This window comes from Diabrotica virgifera, chromosome 5 (assembly GCF_917563875.1).
Source record: "Diabrotica virgifera virgifera chromosome 5, PGI_DIABVI_V3a".
NCBI classification, from domain to species: Eukaryota; Metazoa; Arthropoda; class Insecta; order Coleoptera; family Chrysomelidae; genus Diabrotica; species Diabrotica virgifera.
The window spans coordinates 250,601,590-250,624,517 of record NC_065447.1 but is presented as its reverse complement, the minus strand read 5'-3'; the positions used below and the strand labels follow the sequence as shown (position 1 = coordinate 250,624,517).

At 33.8% G+C, this 22,928-nt stretch overlaps 1 protein-coding gene across 6 annotated transcripts in view; it reads right to left on the bottom strand.

The window, feature by feature from the left end:
* Nucleotides 1–22,928, bottom strand: part of LOC126884820 (ankyrin repeat domain-containing protein 17-like) — a 247,095-nt gene that overhangs the window by 150,045 nt on the left and 74,122 nt on the right. For 5 of the 6 annotated variants that reach the window (XM_050651074.1, XM_050651075.1, XM_050651076.1 and 2 more), the window contains exon 2: nt 8,184–8,322. In XM_050651074.1, coding sequence (XP_050507031.1) covers nt 8,184–8,322 — 139 coding nt within the window. Of the gene's footprint in view, nt 1–8,141; nt 8,323–22,928 lie in introns of those variants that run through there. The other variant, XM_050651078.1, reaches the window with a different exon arrangement.

Below are 22,928 nucleotides of genomic sequence, written 5' to 3'. Positions count from 1 at the left end.
TTGCGTGGCCGACAAAGGGGTGGGGGTAGGGGGTGAATATAAAAAATATGCGGGGTTTTTTGCGACGTTCTTGATTGAGATAGTGCACCAAAATTTGGGTATAAGTAGACCATCACATAAATAATTAAAATCCCCAGAGCCGGAAACCAGAGTGGGGAAGGAAGGTAGTTATAAGGGGTCAAAGTTCCGTTTTTTATTTTTTTTTTGTGACGCTCATGATCGAGATAGCGTGCCAAAATTTAGGAATAAGTAGGGCATGACGTAAATAAGTAAAATCTCCAGGAGTGGAACGCTGCGTGGCCGACAAAGGGGTGGGGCAGGGGTGAATATAAAAAAATGTAAGGGGTTTTTTGCGACGTTCGTGATTGAGATAGTGCACCAAAATTTGGAAATAAGTAGACCATGACATAAGTAAGTAATATCCCCAGAGGCGGAAACCAGAGTTGGGCATGAGGGTAGTTATAAGGGGTAAAAGTCGCGGTTTTTATTATTTTTTTTGTGACGCTCATGATGGAGATAGTGCACCAAAATTTGGGAGTAAGTAGGTTATGACGTAACTAAGTAAAATCTTCAGGGGTGGACCCTGCTTGGGGTACAAAGGGGTGGTAGGCAGGGGTGAGTATAAAAATATATGGGTTTTTTTTTGCCGTTCGTGATCGAGATAGTGCACCAAAATTTGGGAATATGTAGATCATAACATTACTAAGTAAAATCTCCAGGGGCGGAACGCTGCGTGGGGGACAAATGTTGTGCCAGGTCACAAAAAAAATATTACACACTGCGACTTTGACCCCTTAAAACTACCCTCATCCCCAACTCTGGTTTCCGGCTCTGGGGATTCTACTTAGCTAAGTCATGGTCTACTTATTTCCAAATTTTGGTGCACTATCACAATCTAGCACGTCGCAAAAAACCCCTTATATTTTTTATATTCACACCTACCCCCACCCCTTTATCGGCCACGCAGCGTTCCAACCCTGGAGACTGTATTTAGTTACCTCATGACCTACTTATTCCCAAATTTTGGTACACTATCTCGATCATGAGCGTCACAAAAAAAATAATAAAAACGGAGATTTTGACCCCTTATAACTACCCTCATGCCAACTCTGGTTTCCGGCTCTGAGGATATTACTTAGTTATGTCACGGTCTACTTATTCCCAAATTTTGGTACACTCTGTCGAACACGAACGTTGCAAAAAACCCCTTATATTTTTTGTATTCACCCCTGCCCCACCCCTTTGTCGGCCTAGCAGCGTGCCACCCCTGGAGATTTTACTTAGCTACGTCATGACCTACTTATTCCCAAATTTTGGTGCACTCTCTCGATCATGAGCGTCACAAACAAAAATAATCAAAACGGCGAATTTGACCCCTTACTACCCTCATCCCCAACTCTGGTTTCCGGCTCTGGGGATTTTACTTAGTAATGTCATGATCTACTTATTTTCAAATTTTGGTCCACTCTCTCAATCACGAACGTCGCAAAAAACCCTTTATATTTTTTATATTTACCCCTACCCCCACCCCTTTGTCGGCCACGCAGCGTTCCGACCCTAGAGATTTTACTTAGTTACGTCATGACATACTTATTCCCAAATTTTGGTGCACTATCTCGATCATGAGCGTCATAAAAAAAATAATAAAATCCGCGACTTTGACCCCTTATAACTACCCTCGGCCCCAACTCTGGTTTCCGGTCGTTGGTGAAAGTCATTTACACAACTAATTCAACATATCCCCGTATAGTTTTTCCATATTACTTATCACGCACAAAATCCGCTTCTATCTCTCCGACTATTATTTTTGTGTTCCGTAGAAGTCGTGTTCCGTCTGTTTTGAGAAGCTCTACCAGTGTCTAAATAAAATATACCTTTTATAATAGTCGAGGAAATGAAACTGAAAAAATGGCAAAACCTCGCAATTTTTTCGTCCAGCATCGATTTGTACAAAAATTTGGGATTAGGTTCATTACACCCTCTAGTTCATTTTCAATATTGAGCCGATGTACGCTTTTGGTTTTTTTAAGGGTGAAAACTACCCCTAATTGTAAAAAATTATAAAATGACATTTTAAACTTTAATATTGTTAACATGTGGTTCTATTAGTTACATAATGATTGTTTTATGCGTTAAGATATAATATCATAATACTTCAACCCTTACAACTACTCTTGTTGAAGCTATATATACAAAATCGACTTATCCTAAAAGAATAATTTCGGCTTGCATCGATTTACATAAAAATTTGAGATTATGATCATCTCACCCTGTACTTCATATTCTATATCATGCTCAAGGACGTTGATTATTTTTAGGGGTGTAAACTACCCCTTATTATCAAAAATTATGATTGTTTTATGCTAAAGGATATAATATCATATTTCAACCCTTAAAAACCACCCTAAATAACATTGCAATTTTTATAAGTACATAATTTAATAGATCTATACAGAAAAAAAGTAGAATTAAAGAATTTTAAAAACATTTATTTACACAAAGATATGAATTTACAAATATGTACAAATACAAATAGTTTTTTAGTCATCCTCCAGTATACGAACTAGTTCTGTGGTATTATATACATTGAAAATGCTCTACAAGTGGACTATTCGAATTTTTCGAAAAAAAAAAATTCGTTTTATAAACATACCTCCTTTATTTTTGGCGATAAAAAGTTTTTTTTAAAAAATGATTTTGTAGGATTTTTGAAGAGCTATACGACTTTGTAAATTAAATTCCGTAATATCCCTTAATTTTTAATTGGGGTGGGTTTAAAGGGCTCGATAAGGGGGTGTTTGCTCGTAAACATAGGTTTTAAACAGCTATATCTCGCTAACTGTTCACTGTAATAAAAATCTATGTACAATAAAATTTTAGCTATGAAAAAAACTACAATTTAGTAATCTATCATTTTTTTCGTATCTCTAGTATTTTCGAAGATATTTTGAAGAAAAGGTGAAAAATACGAAATTGCAAAAAAAAATTTTTCTTTAAACTTCAATTGTTTTAAAATTAGGCCTTTTAAATGGCTCAAACTTCTTGGGTGTATTAATAATAGGAATATAAAAAGAATTACAGAAAGGCAAAGACCAATTTTTAATTAGGCGGGTAGTTATTGGGTTGTTTTCACTGATTTTTTCATAAAAACAAGCAGGTACCGACCTTTTTTTGATGCTGAATTTTTGATGCTCAAGTCACTCAATTTTTATGCCAGAAACTTTTCGTTTTTCTCTTTTGAAAGGTATAATATTGTATGCTTTAAAAAAGGTTATCTAAGTTTTCCTCTAAAAATGCAAAGTTTTCCCGTTATTTGGCTTTGAATATTTCAAATTATAAATTTGACGAAAAAAGCTAACCTTTAACATGCCGTATCTCGGTTTGTATTGGTCGTAAAAATATTATAGAAAAAGAATTGGGTTTGTGTTACTAAAAGACACAATTTTGATAGCTACAGTTTTTTTTTGAATAAATGCATATTTTTCGAGTTATTCTCAAAAAACTCTCTAAAAAAGTTTTTCGTTGAAAAACTGTTACTTTCAACCGCGAATAACTCGAAAAATATCAGTTTTACGAAAAAAAAGTAAAAACATTTTTTTCTTAGAATTACGTTTTACATCGATTTACATGGTTAAAATTTAATAAAAAATTCCCACCCCCGAGATGGGCTAGCAACCACCCCCAAGGTTTTAGCGTACAGCGGCATGATATAGAAAATGATCCTTGGACTATTCCCTACCTTCTGTGAAAATTTCAAGTAAATCCATGCTGGACGAAAAAATTGCGAGCCAAAATGCTTCATTTCCTCGACTATAAAGGATTTTACTAATGTTTTGTGATTAACTAGTAGGCGCAAAATTTCGGCTCCAATCCTGAGAAAACTAATAATAGTCCAGCCAAGTTAAACATGAGAAGGGGGTCGTGCTTGCAAAAGGTTAGGTCATTACGAATTTTTTATATGTTGTTTGTATCTAAGCCGACATTAAAAATCCAGATTTGCAATTTTCAAAGGGCTGTGCGAGCGGCGGTGTGCCCAAAAAACCTTGAATTTTTTTGACTATTTTCAGATTTTGCTCAAAATCTCAGTGAAAGAGGGGTCTGACCGGTTTAGAAACTCTATACAACTTTAGAGAACAGTAAATTTGCTATAATTTAAGACCAAATCCAGCTCCGTACAACCAGCAGTTCTCAAGATACGGGCCTTGAAAAAAAGCCATTTTTCCTGAAAACTGATTTTTTTCGAAATGAACCTTCATTTTATAGAATATCTTGAAAAATACTAAGCCCACACACATGTTATGGAAAATGAAGTTGTAGAAAATGTTAGTAGCTTTCATTTGAGACCAACATTGTCCATATTATGAGCTTAGCAGTTCACTCAAAAACGGCAGATAACCAAAAACAGTCAAAAGTGGTTTTTTAGGGGAATTACATATAAATCGTTCTCACGTCTTTTTATAGTTTAAATGGGCAAATTATATCTATATGGAATTGCAAATGAACTGTTCTTACGTGTTTGTATAGTTTTATTAATAAGAAGTTTACAAAAATTAGATTCACAAAAAAAGAAAACCAATATAATCATGTAGTTAATTGAGATTTGGTTGCCAAATTATGGCTTTCTCTTTATTTTAGAGGGCCCGGGTTTGGGATCGCATGAAGATGGTGTTTCGATGGACGCTGGCAGAGGAGCCCAGTCTGTTGTTGGATCGTCCTCGTCGTCTGAGCATCTTATCTCTACATCCGGGATGTTATTGCACGTTTGTCCTCCGCATGATTGGCACAGGACCGAGCAATGCAGACCTGCCTTCCTACACGAGCAGCCTCCAGAGCACCCTTTCTTGCAATTACAAGAAACTTTCGAAGAAGTGCAGGTGGTGCGGGATCCATGGTAGTGGTGATGGGGATGAGTCCCTGAGAAGATAGCTTCCAGCCCCAATCAGTGGGATTTAAATTGACGCCTCTCCACTTCTGCACTTGAAGGTAGCATCTTGCTGCATGGTGGCCTGCGGCATCTTCTGTTGGTGGCAAACGGGCGAGGTTTATACTCCTTGAAGTTATGAATGACTTATATCTCAAGTAGTCCAAAGTATCTTTCGTGATGTCACCCCCATATAGAGCCACAAAACACTTGATACCGGATTCCTTGACGACTTCTGGGGTAGAGTAGGGGCGAAGGAAGACTTCCACTTGCTCAGTAAGTGACTTATTCTTGCTCAGGAGTGTGGTGATTTTGGTTTTTCCTTGACCAAACAGTGCTGAGGTGGTATCGCAACCGGTGAATGCGTGGGTGAACAGTATTGTCCCTGGTGATGTCTGGTGGTTGTAGGAGGTCTTAGAATAATGACAGAATCCAGTTTCGCCCTTCGAGCTCTTCTGAAGGTAGACGTTTTTCTTTTCAGCGTCTAAACCATTGAGAAGAACGAGAAGGTCAACATCTTCTCCGACTATGACGACTCGATCGGATACTGCTGCTTTTGAAAGCGCCGTCATGACTGTCTCTCGATCCGCATCTTCTTCTGCAACGGCAACTTCTACTCCCTCCTTCTGAAAGGCGCCACAAAGAAGAGTTATCAGGCGGCGCTTGTTGTTATCATTGCCCAATACATGTTCTTGAGCAATTTGAATCACTGTGGATTCTTCAAACGTCAATTCGTAGCTGGAATGAGTTGCGTAACGCCGGAGTCGTTCGACTGTTTTGGTGTTTTTGTTGGTAGCATCTTCGGGGTAGCCGTCGAAAACGATGGAGACGTTCTTCCCAAAGTGCCCACGGACGTAGGTGATGTAACGCACCAAAAGTGCTTTAACTGTGGTCTTCCGTTGCCACACGACCTTGTGCAAGAGGTAGCCACCATCTAAAACAACGTGAGTGCTGGCATCTATCGGCTTTGGACTGGAAAGAGGAGTGAAGGCAGAGTACAGAGTGGATTTTGTGCCCTTGCGCATTCCTTGTTCATTGAACAGAGACATGGGGTACGGGGCCAACTCGTACTTGAAGTCATCCTGTAAATCCTGTTCAGATTGCTTTGCAATACACACTCGCTGGAAGATTGTGAGCGGATCCACAGCCACTCTTCTGGTTTTGTCCGGCAATTTAACGGATGAGGTGATCGAAGCCAACGTGGTAACTTTGTTTTTTCGTTTTATTACTACCTTGTCGTACATTTGTCCCACAATTTTCATCACTCGCTCTGTTCCAACTTTCTGGGCCGTGTGGCAATTAATCTCAGGACCTGCCAATAAACCACTACTGATAGAAAGCAAACTGTCAGTTTTTGGAAATGGAGGGTGGAGAGCAAACCAGGTTTTGAGTTTTTCCACATCATTGTTATCTCGGATGATCCTAGAAGGTCTCATGTCTACATGTTGCTCTCCAGTAGAACATGAGATGCGGCAAAAACTTTCAAGTTCTTCACATATGTTCACCATAAACACCATCCCTGTTGTCCACCTTGCCAGTACACTGTCAGAGATTCCTCTTCCTTGGGTCAAGCCACCATAGGTCTTCATGGATCGCATCAGCTTCTGTTCAATTGTTAGGTCTGACCACAACCCAGACCAAAACTTGTCAGACCGGCGAATTGTGAAGGATCCTTTTGTGAACATTTCATATTCACTTTTATCCATCCGATCTTGTAGAGCCATCATATCCTGAAGGTAGAGGTGCGCGCTCTTAGCGTACAAAAAATGTCCAGCTGCGTGGAAAAAAGGGAGCATCTTGTGTATAGTGTATAAATGCTAAGCTCATATGTACAATTTTGGTCTCAAATGAAAGCTACTAACATTTTCTACAACTTCATTTTCCATAACATGTGTGTGGGATTAGTATTTTTCAAGATATTCTATAAAATGAAGGTTCATTTCGAAAAAAATCGGTTTTCAGGAAAAATGGCTTTTTTTTCAAGGCCCGTATCTTGAGAACTGCTGGTTGTACGGAGCTGGATTTGGTCTTAAATTATAGCAAATTTACTGTTCTCTAAAGTTGTATAGAGTTTCTAAACCGGTCAGACCCCTCTTTCACTGAGATATTGAGCAAAATCTGAAAATAGTCAAAAAAATTCAAGGTTTTTTGGGCAAGCCGCCGCTCGCACAGCACTTTGAAAATTGCAAATCTGGATTTTTAATGTCGGCTTAGGTACGAACAACATATAAAAAATTCGTAATGACCTAACCTTTTGCAAGCACGGATGTACATCCTGACTGGACTATAAGTATTTTTGAAAAAAATTAAAAACAAAATGAAAGATTACGTTATTACCGAGGGCCCAAAGTCCCTGAAAACTTCTATATTGTTTATTTTAATAAGTTACAGGGGCGAAAAAAAGAGAAAATTCAGTGTGATTTTTAATTTCAAATATATCATCCAAAAGAAACTTTTTGTTTATTCTAAGGGACTTTCGGCCCACGGTAATAATTTAGTCTTTCTGCGTTTATTTTCTTCAAAAATACTTATTAGTTTTCTCAAGATTCGAAAAAAATTAATGCATTTAAAAAGCATTGGAGCAGAAATTTTCCATCTACGCCCTTAATGGTATAAAGAGAAATTATTACAGTGAAACTTGGATAATTCGAATCTCAGGGGACCGTTAAAAAAATTCGAATTATCCAAAAATTCGAATTAAAAAATAAATCTACAAAAACAAGGATTACCTACAAAAACATCTGCAAATGATAAATATCAGTAGGTAAAAAACAGTAGTTGATCATTTTTATCGCTTGGAGATGTTTTTGTTCCTATTCTTGCCTGAGTTTTGTCAACCTAAAAAAATTGGCTAACAAAATTCGGCCAAAAATTTGCAAGCTATAAAAAAGACCGACTTTATTTTTTTCCAAAGAGATTCGAAATTTTTAGCTGCTTTTTAGAATTTAGCTTCTCAGTAATGACAAAAGATTCTAAGATATTCAGAAAAGATAGCAGAAAAGTTCGAATTATCCAAAATATAATTCGAATTATTCACGACTTTTTACCATTACTTATATAGGAAAAGCTAGGGACCAGAATAAAAATTCGAATTAAAGAAGATTTCGAATTATGGAAGTTCGAATTAAGCAGGTTCCACTGTATATGAAATTATTTTTTTGTGAATTTAAAGTAGTTTTCTTTCAGTTTTTTTTTTATAAAAAAAAACCTGCGGGCATACCTATAAATTACTAAATATCCCCTGTACACTCTTCTAACTCACCGGCTGCTTGTAAGAGCTGCTCTAGTCTCGCCTGGGTTTCGGGATCTACGGCTCGGTCTTCGTCAGGGTTCAAGAGAAATTTGGCCGCCTCTACTTGGGGATCGTCTTCGAACTCCTGATCAATCATAAATGATTCCACCTGTAACAATAATATACATTTAGTGCTCATTCGACAAGCACCGTATGTTAAAAAAATTCCATAAAGGTATCGAACAGTTAACTATCTAAACTGCGCGTCAGAGAAAACGGGCCACGCACAAAATGGGTCATTTTTGATGTCTCGAATTTCCTAAATCTTTTTGTCCGATTTAAGTGATTTTTTTTATTCTTTAACAATATCGCTGTAATAATATTGTTGCGAGACAGGTAAATTGTCATTGTATACCGGTTGTACCAATCAAACTGTGTCTTTTCTCAAATTTCACCACACCCTGTGGAATATTCTAGCATTTATAAAATACTGAAATTAAAACCCAACTATAGCCTCAGGTTTTCATTATGTTTTTTGATGCATTCGCTTATGTTGGATAATAAAAAAGTTAGGCTCTTTCAACTAGCCATGTTTTTCATCAATACAGGATGTTTCTAAATAAATTCGACAAACATTAAGGGGTAATTCTGCATGAAAAAATGGGCGACTACGAACTCCTCCACGCTACCTATATTTTAATAGGTTCAGTTTTATAGTAGGATTAAAAGCGACTACGAACTGCCCCACGCTACCTAGGTACAAACTTAGATAATATTTTTGTGAACATATATAGTTTTTATTTTACTTTATTGTATTCAAAAAGGAACCCAATTCCCAAAGCATGAGCGAAAATTTTAAATGATTAAATAATGAAACTATAACAATATAATCGAATAAAGTTTATTTATAAATCTACATTAACTTATATACAATAATAAAAACTACAGTTAAACAATAACAATGCTTAATTCTAATGTCTGAAATTAGTGATTAAAATAAGTAAGAGTGAACACTATATTTTAGATTTTAAAAGTTAGCTGCATAATAATTGCAAACTGACTTAATGAAGTCTAATTTAGTAATGTTTTGATTAACGTAATATTCATTTAGCCTATTTTCAATAAAATTAACTTTTCTTTTGGCCGTTTTATCAAGTTTTTTTTTTGAATCTATATTTGTGCAGTTTTAATTTTCACATATACTTCTGCTTGAAAATTTAACAAAATGTCTGTAAATTTAAATATGTCAGGATGTGATTTATAAAAACATTCGTTAAATTTCGAGTGAAATGATTCACATGCGTTTGTAGTAAATACTTATAAGAGATGATGAATTTGAAGCCCACATGTAAGGTGGAAATGTTGAATCTTCCCTTAACTAATTATCAAATAGGTAATCACAAAATTGCAAAACTCTGTCATCTTCTGGCATAATATTAAACAGTGCATCAGCAAAAAAGTCACCAACATCATTTGGATCTAAATAAGGAATGCCGAAAAACAATTTTAAATATTTTCCAATAACAGTTTGATTTTTATATCCCGAGGACAAACCTAAATTTTGAATTTTTCGGTACCAATTTTGTGTTGCAAATGAAATTTGCAACAAAAAATAATAATGTCGAGCCACACTAACTTGGCATTTTGAATTGCTATTTCAAAATCAGAAATTATTCGCTTCGGTTTGAAATTTAAATTCAAATCTGTACATATTGTTATTAATGTATCAAAAGTACTCGTACTTTTGTACAATTGCTGTGATTTATTAGGTAACAAACAAAATACTAGAGGAACATAAAAACCATTTTTGTAGCCGTGTATAGTAAAAGTCTGACAAAAATATTTAGAACAGTATTGAAAAGTTCCATCTACATGCAAAGAATCTACATTACACAAAAAGTAAAGATTTGTGAAACAACTAAAAATTGCGGAATTATTTTTCATAGATATAAAAAGTTTTCACCTGTATTTGTTTTTAAATTTAAGTTCACTGACACTTGTAGAACTTCTTCCTGTGACTTGGGCAATGATAGTGTGGATTTTCGTCTTGCAGCATAGATATTTCTTCGAACGCAAGAAATGTCTTTGGTCGTCAGCGGTAAATTGCCTTCCTAAATTCCTTGTGGATTATCTTTAAAGGTCTTTCAGATATATCTTCCACAGCTTTCCTCTTTGTAGAATTACTAAAAATTTGCCGGTCAACGTGGATATCTGAAGCATGATTATGCTCCACCGATGCTGTTTCAGGAATAACGTAATTTTCATCACCTTCCGTTGTGTACACTTTTTGTTGACACCCTTTTTTGATGCATCGCCATCTAACTTTTCCATCTTTGGAGACATGGGCCTTTGAATATTATTTATATTCATTAATTATTAATAAAAGTTCTCCCCTTTGACTAAACATAGTCGTTGGATTCGCCAATTAAAAGTTAAACACTAACGGACAAAACCGGACACTATACCGTAATACTTGTTACTGAAGTGAATAACTGAAAATATTTTTTTATTCTTACTTTCAACTATAATCAAATTTGGAATTTCCGGTCATTATGACTTAATCCCCAACTTTCTCGGCGATGGGGCAGCAGGTACTTGGAATTAATGGGCCCAGGTAGTTCGTGGGGCAGTTAGATAACGCCGGAAAAAATAATGACCGTTTGCTTTATAAACATAATATGGTAGTTCAACATATTATGTCCCGCAAATGCTTCGTTTCCTAGAATGTTGAATTTTTTCTTACAAACTGACGATTTAATTATTGCTCTAAAACCGATTGAGATATGCAAATGAGATTTGTTAGGTTTTAAGAAATATGTAGTTATTGTGCATTTTTTGACATGCAATTAAGAATTTTATATTCTCCATTGGCGCGCATACGGGTCATATTACCCTGTAATATCACCCGCATACCCAGTTTTCTACTTTGTTGTTTCCAGGAGTATTTATCAATCAGTTTATGTTAGAAAAAATAATTCGTTATTCTCTCTACAATCAAATAACACATAAGCAAAATAAAAACAATAAACATACTTGTATAGCGCAGCCAAAAACGTTTTTTAGACTTTTTTAGCGTAAACGAAGAAACGAACAAAGCTCTTGCCTCTGCAATAATGTCATTCCCATTGTATTAATTTTAAAACAAATTTTATTAAGAATTGTTATTATTTAACATAGTCTCCATATATCCGGTTTGTATAACATTGTATTCATTCATTTTGTCGCCTTAACATAAAGTATGGCTGGGAATATTATGTTCTTTCCGCTCTAAAAAGATTATGAAATATCACAGCAATAAAAACCTGTGTGCATTGTTGATTCTTTGTTCTTTCTCATTCGATAATGATCAGTTACTGGGTGCGACAATAAATTTAAATCGGAGGGTACAAAAGAACTATTTTTTAATCATCTGAAAGGTCGTGAAATGAGTTACAGGTTATCGGTGTCCTGGTTTTGTTATTCACCTTTATATTTTTTTTTGTTTTCATTGACGTGACTCATCTAATTTTAATAAAGCAGTAATATAAAATAATTCACTCTATGAGTATTTTATTCGATACACCGTTTCAGAAGGAAAATAGAACTTTTGGTATATTTTGGTAGATGTACATTATAGATTGAATTGATATTTACCTATACAATATTTTTCTGGAACTGTTTTTACTATAAAAAATAAACTAATCACAATAATAAAGTTTTATGTTCATAATGGGTAAGTTATCAGACTGCCCAAACTTTTGGAGTTATGAGCAGAAAGCTTATTAAAAACATTGATTTTTTGATATAAAACTAACACTTTCGATAGCGAATAAATCGAAAACTATTAATTTTATCAAAAAAATGTATAAAACGTTTTTTGCTTAGAATGAATGTTTTTACCAACTTTTCAAATTTTCAAGCAAATCGATCCATTCTGTAAAAATTGCGAGGTTTTGTCCTATTTTAAGCTTCATTACTTGGACTATTAGTACAAATGTGTACATAAAAAACGTTACAGCCCTTTAAAGTTACAAAATGAAAATCGATTTTTTCCAATATATCGAAAAATATTAGAGATTTATTATTGAAAATGGACATGTAACATTCTAAGGATAAGAACAGAACAAATGGGTCGAGGTGGAGGTGTAGGTCGCGGTAGATGCCACTAGTTAAGTCGCGGTCGATGTCGACAGCACATATCAAGGAGGTCACTTGCGCTGTCAGTCGAGCTAGAACCACTATCATGTGAAGTAGTTTATTGAAATTTGAATGACAAAAAGACTGTGCTTTTGCGATGTTGTGTCAGTCAAGTGATAATAATAATGAAATCTCAGCTGTAAATAATCAGATCCTCCTTCATATTTCAAAAATTTACTGAATTGAATTGCTTTAGAAATTCAAAAATAAACTGAATCCAAAAAAGGGATTATATAAAAAGTATCAACTCAGATAGCACCGAACGGGCCAATCACAGAGAAGCATCCTTGTAGGCCGCGCAGTAGACATCCATGTAAAACAAACTCATTTTATTTTCAAAAGCATCGATGTAAACCTCCTGGATGGCATCGCGCTAAACCTCCACCGCACCGCGACTTACCTGCTCTGTTCTCTTCCATTCACTACAATGTGTTTGTTTTACATGGATATCGACATCGACCGCGACCTCCACCTCCACCGCGACCCACTTGTTCTGTTCTTACCCTTACGGCAGTAGTATCTTATGGGGGCTTTGTTCCTTTAAACCCCCCCTTATTGTAGTACCATTAGTTAAACAGAATGTTTTAAAAACTTTTTTGCCTCTTAGTACTTTTTTGAAAAGTCAGTTTTTATCGAGATATTTTGAATATTTGTCAAATCCACCACATATTTGTATATGGTTAAGTACCATTATTATGAAGACTTGATAATATGAAAATTTATTTATGATTTACATTTTTAGGTATATTTGGAACCATATTAAAAAAGAAGCCACATCTCGATAAAAGGTGCATTAGAAAAAATACAAAGAGGCAAAAAAGTTTTAAAAACACTGTGTTTAATTAAAGATACCGCAGAAATAATTGGAACGTACACAAACATTTGGGGGGTTTAAGGGCACAAAACCCCCATAAATTTTTTATGTAAACATATTAAAAAAGAAACCGCATCTCGATAAAAACTGCCTTATCTAAAAAATACTAAGAGACAAAAAAGATTTTAAAATATTAACTAATGGTACCACAATAATAATTTAATTGGCATGTACACAAAAGTTTGGGGGGGTTTAAAGGAACAGAACCCCATAAAATTTTTAGGGGGTGCACAAATTTCACTATAATTTTTCTTTAAGATGTTCCTGCCATAAGAATGCCACATGTCCATTTTCAATAAAAAATCTCTAATAGTTTTCGATATATTCGAAAAAATCGATTTTCATTTTGTAACTTCAAAGGGCTGTACTTTTTTTATGTGCATATTTGTACTAAGGTAAGTTAGGTTCATTCGAACTATTTTTGGTCCCAGAATATGTACTTTAATTTATGACCTGTATTTTTGTTACACCCTGTATATTTTAAATCATGTTTTGTTGTGATTTAGGTATAGCATTTTTTTCGAATTAATTTTATCCTCATTTTAAGCTGCCTATTAAATCAGTTGTGATATAAAATTCACTTTTTATTATCGTTTTATTTTTTACCCAAAAGTATATTTCTTATTTCTTAAATCCCAAATCTTGATTAGCTAATTACCAAACTCTATTCCTCTTTCAGATGACCTATCTAAATGACATTGCATGTGTACTGTGTACATTACTGATAGTTTTATCAGTTCATTGATACTTGAATTCATTGATATTTGCGAAATATACAAAAATATTTGATAAATATTTTTGTTTTTGTTACAAATTTCAAACGTACACTATCTCATTAATGATTATATTGTCGTTGCTAGTATTATCGAATAAAATCACTTGTCAGGTTTTACTTTTATTTATACAGGGTGTAACAAAAATACAGGTCATAAATTTAATCACATATTCTGGGTCCAAAAATAATTCGATTGAACCTAACTTACCTTAGTACAAATGTGCACATAAAAAAAAGTTACAGCCCTTTTAAGTTAAAAAATGAAAATCGATTTTTTCGAATGTATCGAAAACCATTGGAGATTTTTTATTGAAAATGGACATGTGGCATTCTTATGGCAGTATCATCTTAAGAAAAAATTCTAGTGAAATTTGGACACCCCATAAAAATTTTATGGGGGGTTTGTTCCTTTAAACCCCCCCAAACTTTTGTGTACGTTCCAATTCAATTATTATTGTAGTACCATTAGTTAAACACAATTTTTAAAACCTTTTTTCCTCAGTACTTTTTCGAAAAGTCAGTTTTTATCGAGACATTTCGAATATTTCTCAAATCCACCACATATTTGTATATGGTTAAGTACGATTATGGAGACTTGGTAATAATATGAACGTTTATTTATGATTTACATTTTTAGGGATATTTTGAACCATATTAAAAAAGAAGTCACATCTCGATAAAAGGTGCCTTTTCGAAAAAATACAAAGAGGCAAAAAAGTTTTAAAAACACTGTGTTTAACTAATGGTACCGCAATAATATTTTAATTGGAACGTACACAAACATTTGGGGGGTTTAAAAGAACAAAACCCCCATAAAATTTTTATGTAAAAATATTGAAAAATAACCCTCAACTCGATAAAAACTGCCTTATCGAAAAAATAGTAAGAGGCAAAAAAAGTTTTAATAATACTGAATTTAACTAATGGTACCACAATAATAATTTAATTGAGACGTACACAAAAGTTTGGGGGGGGGGGGGGTTTAAAGGAACAAAATCCCCATAAAATTTTTATGGGGTGCACAAATTTCACTATAATTTTTCTTTAAGATTATCCTGCCATAAGAATGCCACATGTCCATTTTCAATAAAAAATGAATGTGTGTGTACTTTGTACGCACGTAAGAAGTTATACTTCTATTATAATATAATTTCAACGAAATAAATATACCTACTTAACAGTTACAATACAAAAAATTAACAATAATTACCAAAAATGAACCAAAACTTAACAATGCCAAATATTAAAAAAAAAAAAGAAAAAAATATGAATCGTCCGGGATTTGAACCCGCAATCTCGCGATTTTTTTATCTCTGGTCCAACGCTCTACCAACAAGGCCATCAAGCCGCATGCTAGTTACCTTTCAGATATACATAATTATACATCACGGTGACAAGTGAAATATAAAAATAGATGTTTTATTATTTTACGCCCAAGGAAGACAAATCCAAAGACACAAAATTATAATAAAAAACCTTTTAAACCACCTTTTTCAAATTGCGCAAGTTGTATTATTAATATTAATGTTAATAAATGAAATATAAATATTTTGACGTTTCACAATTTGACAATTCACTTTTAACTGCAGTGCCTTAAAATTTTTAAAGCACTAGTGCCTTAAAGTAGCATTTTTAACGCTCCTATGGAGTCCTAAAAATTGCATTTTTAACACGTTTGTAGAAAAATATATTTAAAAACACTAATATATTCTTTCCACGCCTTTTCTGGACTGATACATACATAAATTAAAATATTTTGAAGTATAACTTCAAAAATATAATATGAAAATTATTTAAAAAGGCAGTATAACTATTAACTAACCTTTGTTGTTTCTCTTCCCACAAATTTTAAAACGCAACAACCATTCATAACCAAACCGTCAACCGTCCAAACCACAGCTGCGCTACAGCTGCCATATTGGATAATTTTTGACATGTCATTTGAACATCCAATCAGAACAAAGTTATAATGCGCATGCGCCGGGATCGTAGGTTAACATATAAAAATTCACCCTCATATCGCGCGTAAAGAAGTATAACTTCAAAAATTTCCAATAGTTTTCGATATATTCGAAAAATTCGATTTTCATTTTGTAACTTCAAAGGGCTGTAACTTTTTTTATGTGCATAGTTGTACTAAGGTAAGTTAGGTTCATGCGAACTATTTTTGGTCCCAGAATATGTGATTTAATTTATGATCTGTATTTTTGTTACACCCTGTATATTGTACATTACACGGTATGCATTATAAATAATACTGTTACACTGTGTGCACTATTTTAATTTGTTGATTCAATATAAAAAAAATTTAAAAAAACTCAACCGAATGCTTGTAGCGCTCTCTAAGCGAACTGAAATATAAGACGGCTTTGGTTTCGTTTTGCAACGAAATGAAAATGTTTATTCATTTTTATTTCTTTTAGTTTACTCCTCTCTGAGTATATGGGGGTCCATTTTCGTTGGAATTTTTCCGCGCTGGACAGGTGAAATCGCAAATTGTAGAATTCCCTCATCTTCTTTTTGCTCCCGCATCCGTTTGGCTGGCATGTTTAGAAGCCACGGAGGTGTAACCAGAAAACTCTGACTTCCTTATGTTAATGTTTATATTACTGAATACAGAATTGAATAACATTTCAAATGAGATAGAACACGACCCCTATTCTCATTTAAAAAAAATCATCGATCACGTCATCACGCCTAGATGGATGACGTCACTAGTATGATAATATATAAGTCAAATCATAAATAAAAAATAAAAATTCGTGATTGTTTCAGGATTTTTCCTTTAATGGAATACCATATTATACACCATACTGTATAATACATGGAATTCATCACCAGGAAAGATTATTAGCACGTCCATATTCAAAATCAATTTTCTCCAAATGTAGAAAAGGCTATTTACGTATTACAAAAAATAAACAATGAAGAAGTGTCTGCGTTTTCAGACAAAATAACTACAACAAATAAAATTTCTCTATCAGATTTGTAGACAATGGGACATTATGAATTTAGATGAAAATGATACGTTGACCTTTTCCGTGTATTTTGCGCCATAGGATTAAACTCATGATATTAATAAAACACGAAAAGTACTCTTTAAAATATTTTTAGTGTTATGGCTGTCCACCTAAAGCGTTTTGTAGAGGCACAAATATTTTGCCAGCTTTACGAGAAATAATAAAACGTCTGAAAGTATATGTATTGGAATTTAGATTGAATTTATAGGGGAGACCGAGGCAAATATAGAACATATTTTGGTGCTATGCCACGATGAACGCTACGAACATGGGCGTCCGCAGGATCAAAACTAGGGGGGGGGCAAATTTGAAAAATAAAAAAATTGGTGTTGGATAAGCAATAATAAATATAGACGTAAATTGAGAGTCTTCACTGAGAGGGGGAGGGGGAAGGGGTTTCCCTCAGAAAAGTTTTGAAAATAACGTTTTTGGGGCCAAAATTATAACTCAATGCCTTCATACAAAAATGAAGCAAACTAAATATAATTTAAATATTTAAAAACTTTTTTAATGCTTTTTACAAAAACGTGATTTAACAAATCACGTGCAAATTTAACAAGTTTATTTCCTCCTGGATAAGCCTTCTATTTGTGAAGCAAGATAAATTGTCTGTTCCTAAACACTATTATTTAAACAACAATTTACGCGGATCAATTGTAAATTCTTGTTTTCTCTACAAACTCTTTCTTTTTTGGTAAGTAATATTTGTTTCCGATGAATGCTCATTAGAGCTAACCTATTAAGGCGATCTTCGACCATTGTACTCCGTAACCATGTTTTTATTCTTCGAAGACTGCTGAACGACCTCTTAACTGTACACCTAGTGCAAGGCAATGTTACGAGAATTTCCATCAATTTTTTTGTTAACGGATAAAAAGTAGTGGACGCTCGAACCAGTTCAAAAATTTCAAGGGTGCTTGAAGTTGTCTAACTCATTATTAAGGCGTTTTCTACTTCAATGTTCTACCCATACTTCTAGCTTTGCATCTATTCCATATATTTGATATTGGTTTAAGGATGTCTCAGGCAATTTAAATCAATTTTTGAAAAATGCTTGGGATGCAGAAGACTCAGAGCGAAGCCTGGCGTATTTTCTTTGGAAAACCGTGTCTCTAGAGAAGATATGATATAATCCAGATACGGAAGAATCATGGATCGCCTCCAGTATTCACTAGGCCAGCGGTTCTCAACCACCGTGTCGCGACACACTGGTGTGCCGGAAGAACCTATCAGGTGTGTCGCGAGATTTACGAATACGATATTTTTATTTATATTTTTTTACTTGTTATAATACACCAATAATGCATATTGTTCTTGTTATGTTCTTACGAAATAAAAAATAATATGCTTAATATATTCATCTGTACTTACCTACTAGGTAATATGTAGGATTATGTTCAAAATAAGAGAGCTAAAAGGAACTATAACATTAACGGGATTTTATTGTCTCATATAGTCATTTAAATGGGTGCGTTTTTGAAAAATGGATGAATTAGTCCCTAGACACAGGGTGAATTAGGGTGAGTGCTATGCACTTTTTAAAGACTTCTACAGGAAAATTGTTCCAGATTAAATTTACTATCGAAATATTACATTTTAAAGTCAAAAAATTTTATTTACAAAAATATATTCAAAAGAAAAGCAAAAAACAACACGAAAGAAAGCAATTTTGTTTTTTGCCCCATAACTTTTTTTCACGGGGATATATGTATAGACATTGCTTCAGAAGAAATTAACTTACATTCTTTCTCTTTAAAATTACGTTTAGTAGAAGTCTCTAGGATTTATATTTTCCGAAATAGGATTTTTCAAAATGCGCCGCTCACAGCATTTTTGGACCATTTCCCCATTATTTCGCAAACATTGTTCTGTAACTTTTTTTACGCATTTCTAGGTATATGTAATGGTACATTTATTAGAAAGAGGAGTCAATTACCTTTAAAAGGGTCTATTATATAAGGTTGCTTGACTATTTTGAAGCAAGTTCTGCTTTTTCAAGGTTTTATACTTTTAATGATTTTTGATATTTTTTATGATTATTTTTTAAATTTCTCATTATGACTTTTTTTTCTTCCACATTTAGGGATATCCATTGTATGTACAATAGAAAACAGCATATTTTCTTTACTTTAAAATGGTGTATTCCAAAAAAATCTAGGACTATTTTTAAACAAGATATCCGCAAGATATCCAAGAGTATCCGTAATTTGAAAAAAATTTAAATTTTTTTATTTTTTTTTTCAATTAGAAGAATATAATTGCATATTATATAATTTGTAATTCCAAATAATTTTTCTTAATAATATTTTTCGATATTGTGACATATAAAGGTTTTACTCCTGAGCAAATTAATATTTTTTAACATACCTCGTACACTGTTAATAAAATTTTATATCTGATGATCGCATTTTAGGTTTCAGACTAGGCACAGCATTTTATAAAGAATAACTTTTCTTCATAAAATTAATACTAAAAAAGTTTTCCATATGGTTCCAACTATTGCATGTGTATATGTCACACTTTGAAAAAGCATATCTTGTTTAAAAATAGTCCTAGAATTTTTTTACAGTATACCATTTTAAAGTAAAGAAAATGAGCTTTCCTTTTTATTACACAATACATATACCCAAATATACAATAAAAAAAGTTATAATGAGAAATTTAAAAATAATCGTAAAATATATCAAAAATCGTTAAAAGTATAAAATTTTGAAAAACCATATCTTGCTTAAATATAGCCATACGGACTTCTACGATAGAACATTTTAAAGTTAATTGACTTCTCTTTCTACTAAATGTACCATTGCGTATACCTAGAAATGCGTAGAAAAAAGTTACAGAACAATGTTTGCGAAGTAACAAGGAAAATATCCCAAAATCGCTGTGAGTGGCGAAATTTGAAAAATCATATTTTGAAATTGTAAATCACAGGGACTTCTACTGAACGCCGTTTTAAAGAAGAAGGATGGAAGTTTTTTTTCTGTGACGCAATGCCTATACCTATATCCCCGTGGAAAAAAGTTATGGGTCAAAAAACAAAATTTTTATCTTTCATGTTTTTTTTCTTGCTTTTCTTTTGGATATATTTTTGTAAAAAACATGTTTTTGACTTTAAAATGTGATATTTCGATAGTAAATTTAACCTGGTATAATTTTCCTATAGACGTGTTTGCACTAAATGTGCATAGAACTCACCATAATTCGCCCTGTGCCTAGGGACTAATTCACCTCTTTCTCAAAAACGCACCAATTTAAATGGTAGCACTCCGCGGTTTTTTCAAATATAGAGGTCCATTGACTATATGAAACCATAAAACCCTGTTAACGTTGTAGTTCCTTTATAAAATACATAATCAATAGCCTATACCACTAGCAAAAATTTGTACATATAAGGGTGTCGCGAATCTGTAAGGAGTACGTTAGTGCGTCGCTGAGTAAAAAAGGTTGAGAACCGCTGCACTAGGCGTATCAGCTGGTTGATTGCTTCTCTGCTGTTGCTTGTTTACAATTCTAGGGGTAGATAATTCAAAACTGCACTCTTCGGCTATCTTATTGGCTTCATGCAATAAAGTGTTTGTTACGTTCTCTGCGTTCTGTCTGTTTTTTTTTTAAATATCCATGATTTGACGAATATGTTCCGCTACCTTTTAAACATTAGTTTGCGCAGATTGTAGACGATTGACTATAGGCTCTAGCTAGGTATTCAGAATATTTTGCAATCAAAATGACAGCGACGATAAATCCTGACTCGCATGCCGCAGAATGCAACTGATAAGATGTTTTTCTAGTAGCCAAATTTCCTTCAACGGATAGGGTTTGCAAGGCCTGTACAATTTCAATGAAATTTTTTTGGAAAACCCTAATTACCTTGTATTTCTCGGACCACCGTGTTTCGCAGAGGCTAGGGATATTTGCTATCATATTCCTTCTTAATACTGATTCACGGAAGAAATTGGTTATATCTTTAATAGTGGCAATAGTATTTCTATAGTATTATAGTATTATTCACCAATTTTATACTCGCCTCGTCCTATCAAGCTCCTTGCCTGCCCCTCCCTGTGGACGCCCATGGCTACGAAAACGATCACTTGAAAATTTTATTTAATGTGAGACTTGGGGGATGTGTAGAATATATAAAATCGGTTATATGAAGATCACTGGTTATATTTGGGATGTGGAAACACCGATGAAGAAAAGTCAAATCTTAATAGTTGATTGGCTGATTCTCCCTGTTTAATAGTGATCATAGTTTGTTACAGTTTTACTTACATCACTACCTTGTAATGTTGATGCTCTTTCTTTCAACCACACTATTCAACAAAGCAGTAGAAGGAACAGGCAAGACCAGCAGAATTAAAGGAACTATAGCCCAATCCTCAACACAAATAGTACTATGTATATGCAGATGCCATAGTTCTTATGGGAAGAGACAAAGAAAAATTAAAAGATTCAGTAACAATCCTGGCAAATGAAGCACTGAGAAGAGGTCTAGAAATTAACGAAGGACAAACAAAATATCTAATCTGCTCTAGAAAAGAAGACCAGACAAATCAAGATGGAAGACTACGCTTTTGAAAGAGTTCAACCATTTAAATATTTGGGAGTAATTTTGAATGACAAAAATAAGAGAAGTGTATTAAAAGTGTAACGGAGTGAATACCATCAGGCAACAAGCATATTGGAGGTACTACAGGCTAATGAAGGACAATAACTTATACAGAAATACAAAACTGAAAATATACAGAGTTGCAATCAGACCAGTAGTGACCAAAATCAAGAAATGAGAAGAAATGCGAACCATAAACTAAGAGATATAATGCAGGGAGAAGATATAGTTAGATTTATTAAAGCGCAAAGGCTGAGAATGCTGGGACATATAGAGGGAAGGAAAAACGACCTAGGGAATATCCATAAACTACGTCGTAAAAATTTTGGAGTTTTTAATACCCCCCTTCCGTCGTAAAGCGTCGTTTACAGTTGACCCCCCTCATACCGACGTCGCAATTGCAACTCATGACCCCCCTTTTTAGAGATGATTTTTTTTTAATTCAATGTTATTTCTGAATTTTTTAAAGTTAGCTCTCCAAGTTTATTTACGAATGTATCCAAATCAGTATTACTATGTAGCTCATTAATATCCGCGTACTCTCTCAATTCACTGTACAACTAATAATTAGCTTTATTGGGACAAAAGACAACACTTTTATCGGAGTTCCTATGCTTTCTTAACTGCATCATATGAATCTTAATATTTATTTTGTTTTGATTCCAATACCATTTCTTTTATTAAGTATAAATAGATACAATGTACTAACTAAATAGAATATAATATTTTATTTCTATTCATTCTTGTAGAATTGTTTCACATAGAGTATTCAGTAAATAAGTGAACAGTTTAATATTTATTGCTTCCAGACGTTGTTCTGAAAAGAAGCGTTTGTTTAAAGACATAATACAATATTTTATTGTTTGTTAGTCTGTATAAAACTGCTAGCAATATTATAAAGGCTGTGAGTGAGAAAAACAAAATGAAAAGTATGCGATAAAAATAATATACTAATTTTTTTTTTATTCTAAAATAGGATATATTTTTTATATTCGTGAACTTCATGTTCCCCTACTAAGAAGGTCACCAGATGGAAGTCAGAAATTGAAAGACCAAAGGAAAGACCCAGAGATGGGATGACCAGATCATGAGAGATATCAAAATCCTGCAAGTGAGAAACTGGAGGGAACTATACTCACATCGAAATGAATGGAAGAAAATTGTAACGAAAGCCAAGGTATACAACAAACTTTGCCAATGCACAAGAAGAATGTGGAGTGATTCACCGCAATAAGCGAATCAGAGAGCTTAAAGTAAGAGCGGCAAATATTCCACCAGGAATGAAAGGCCTTGATGATACTTACTTACTTTCCATGTCCGGAAC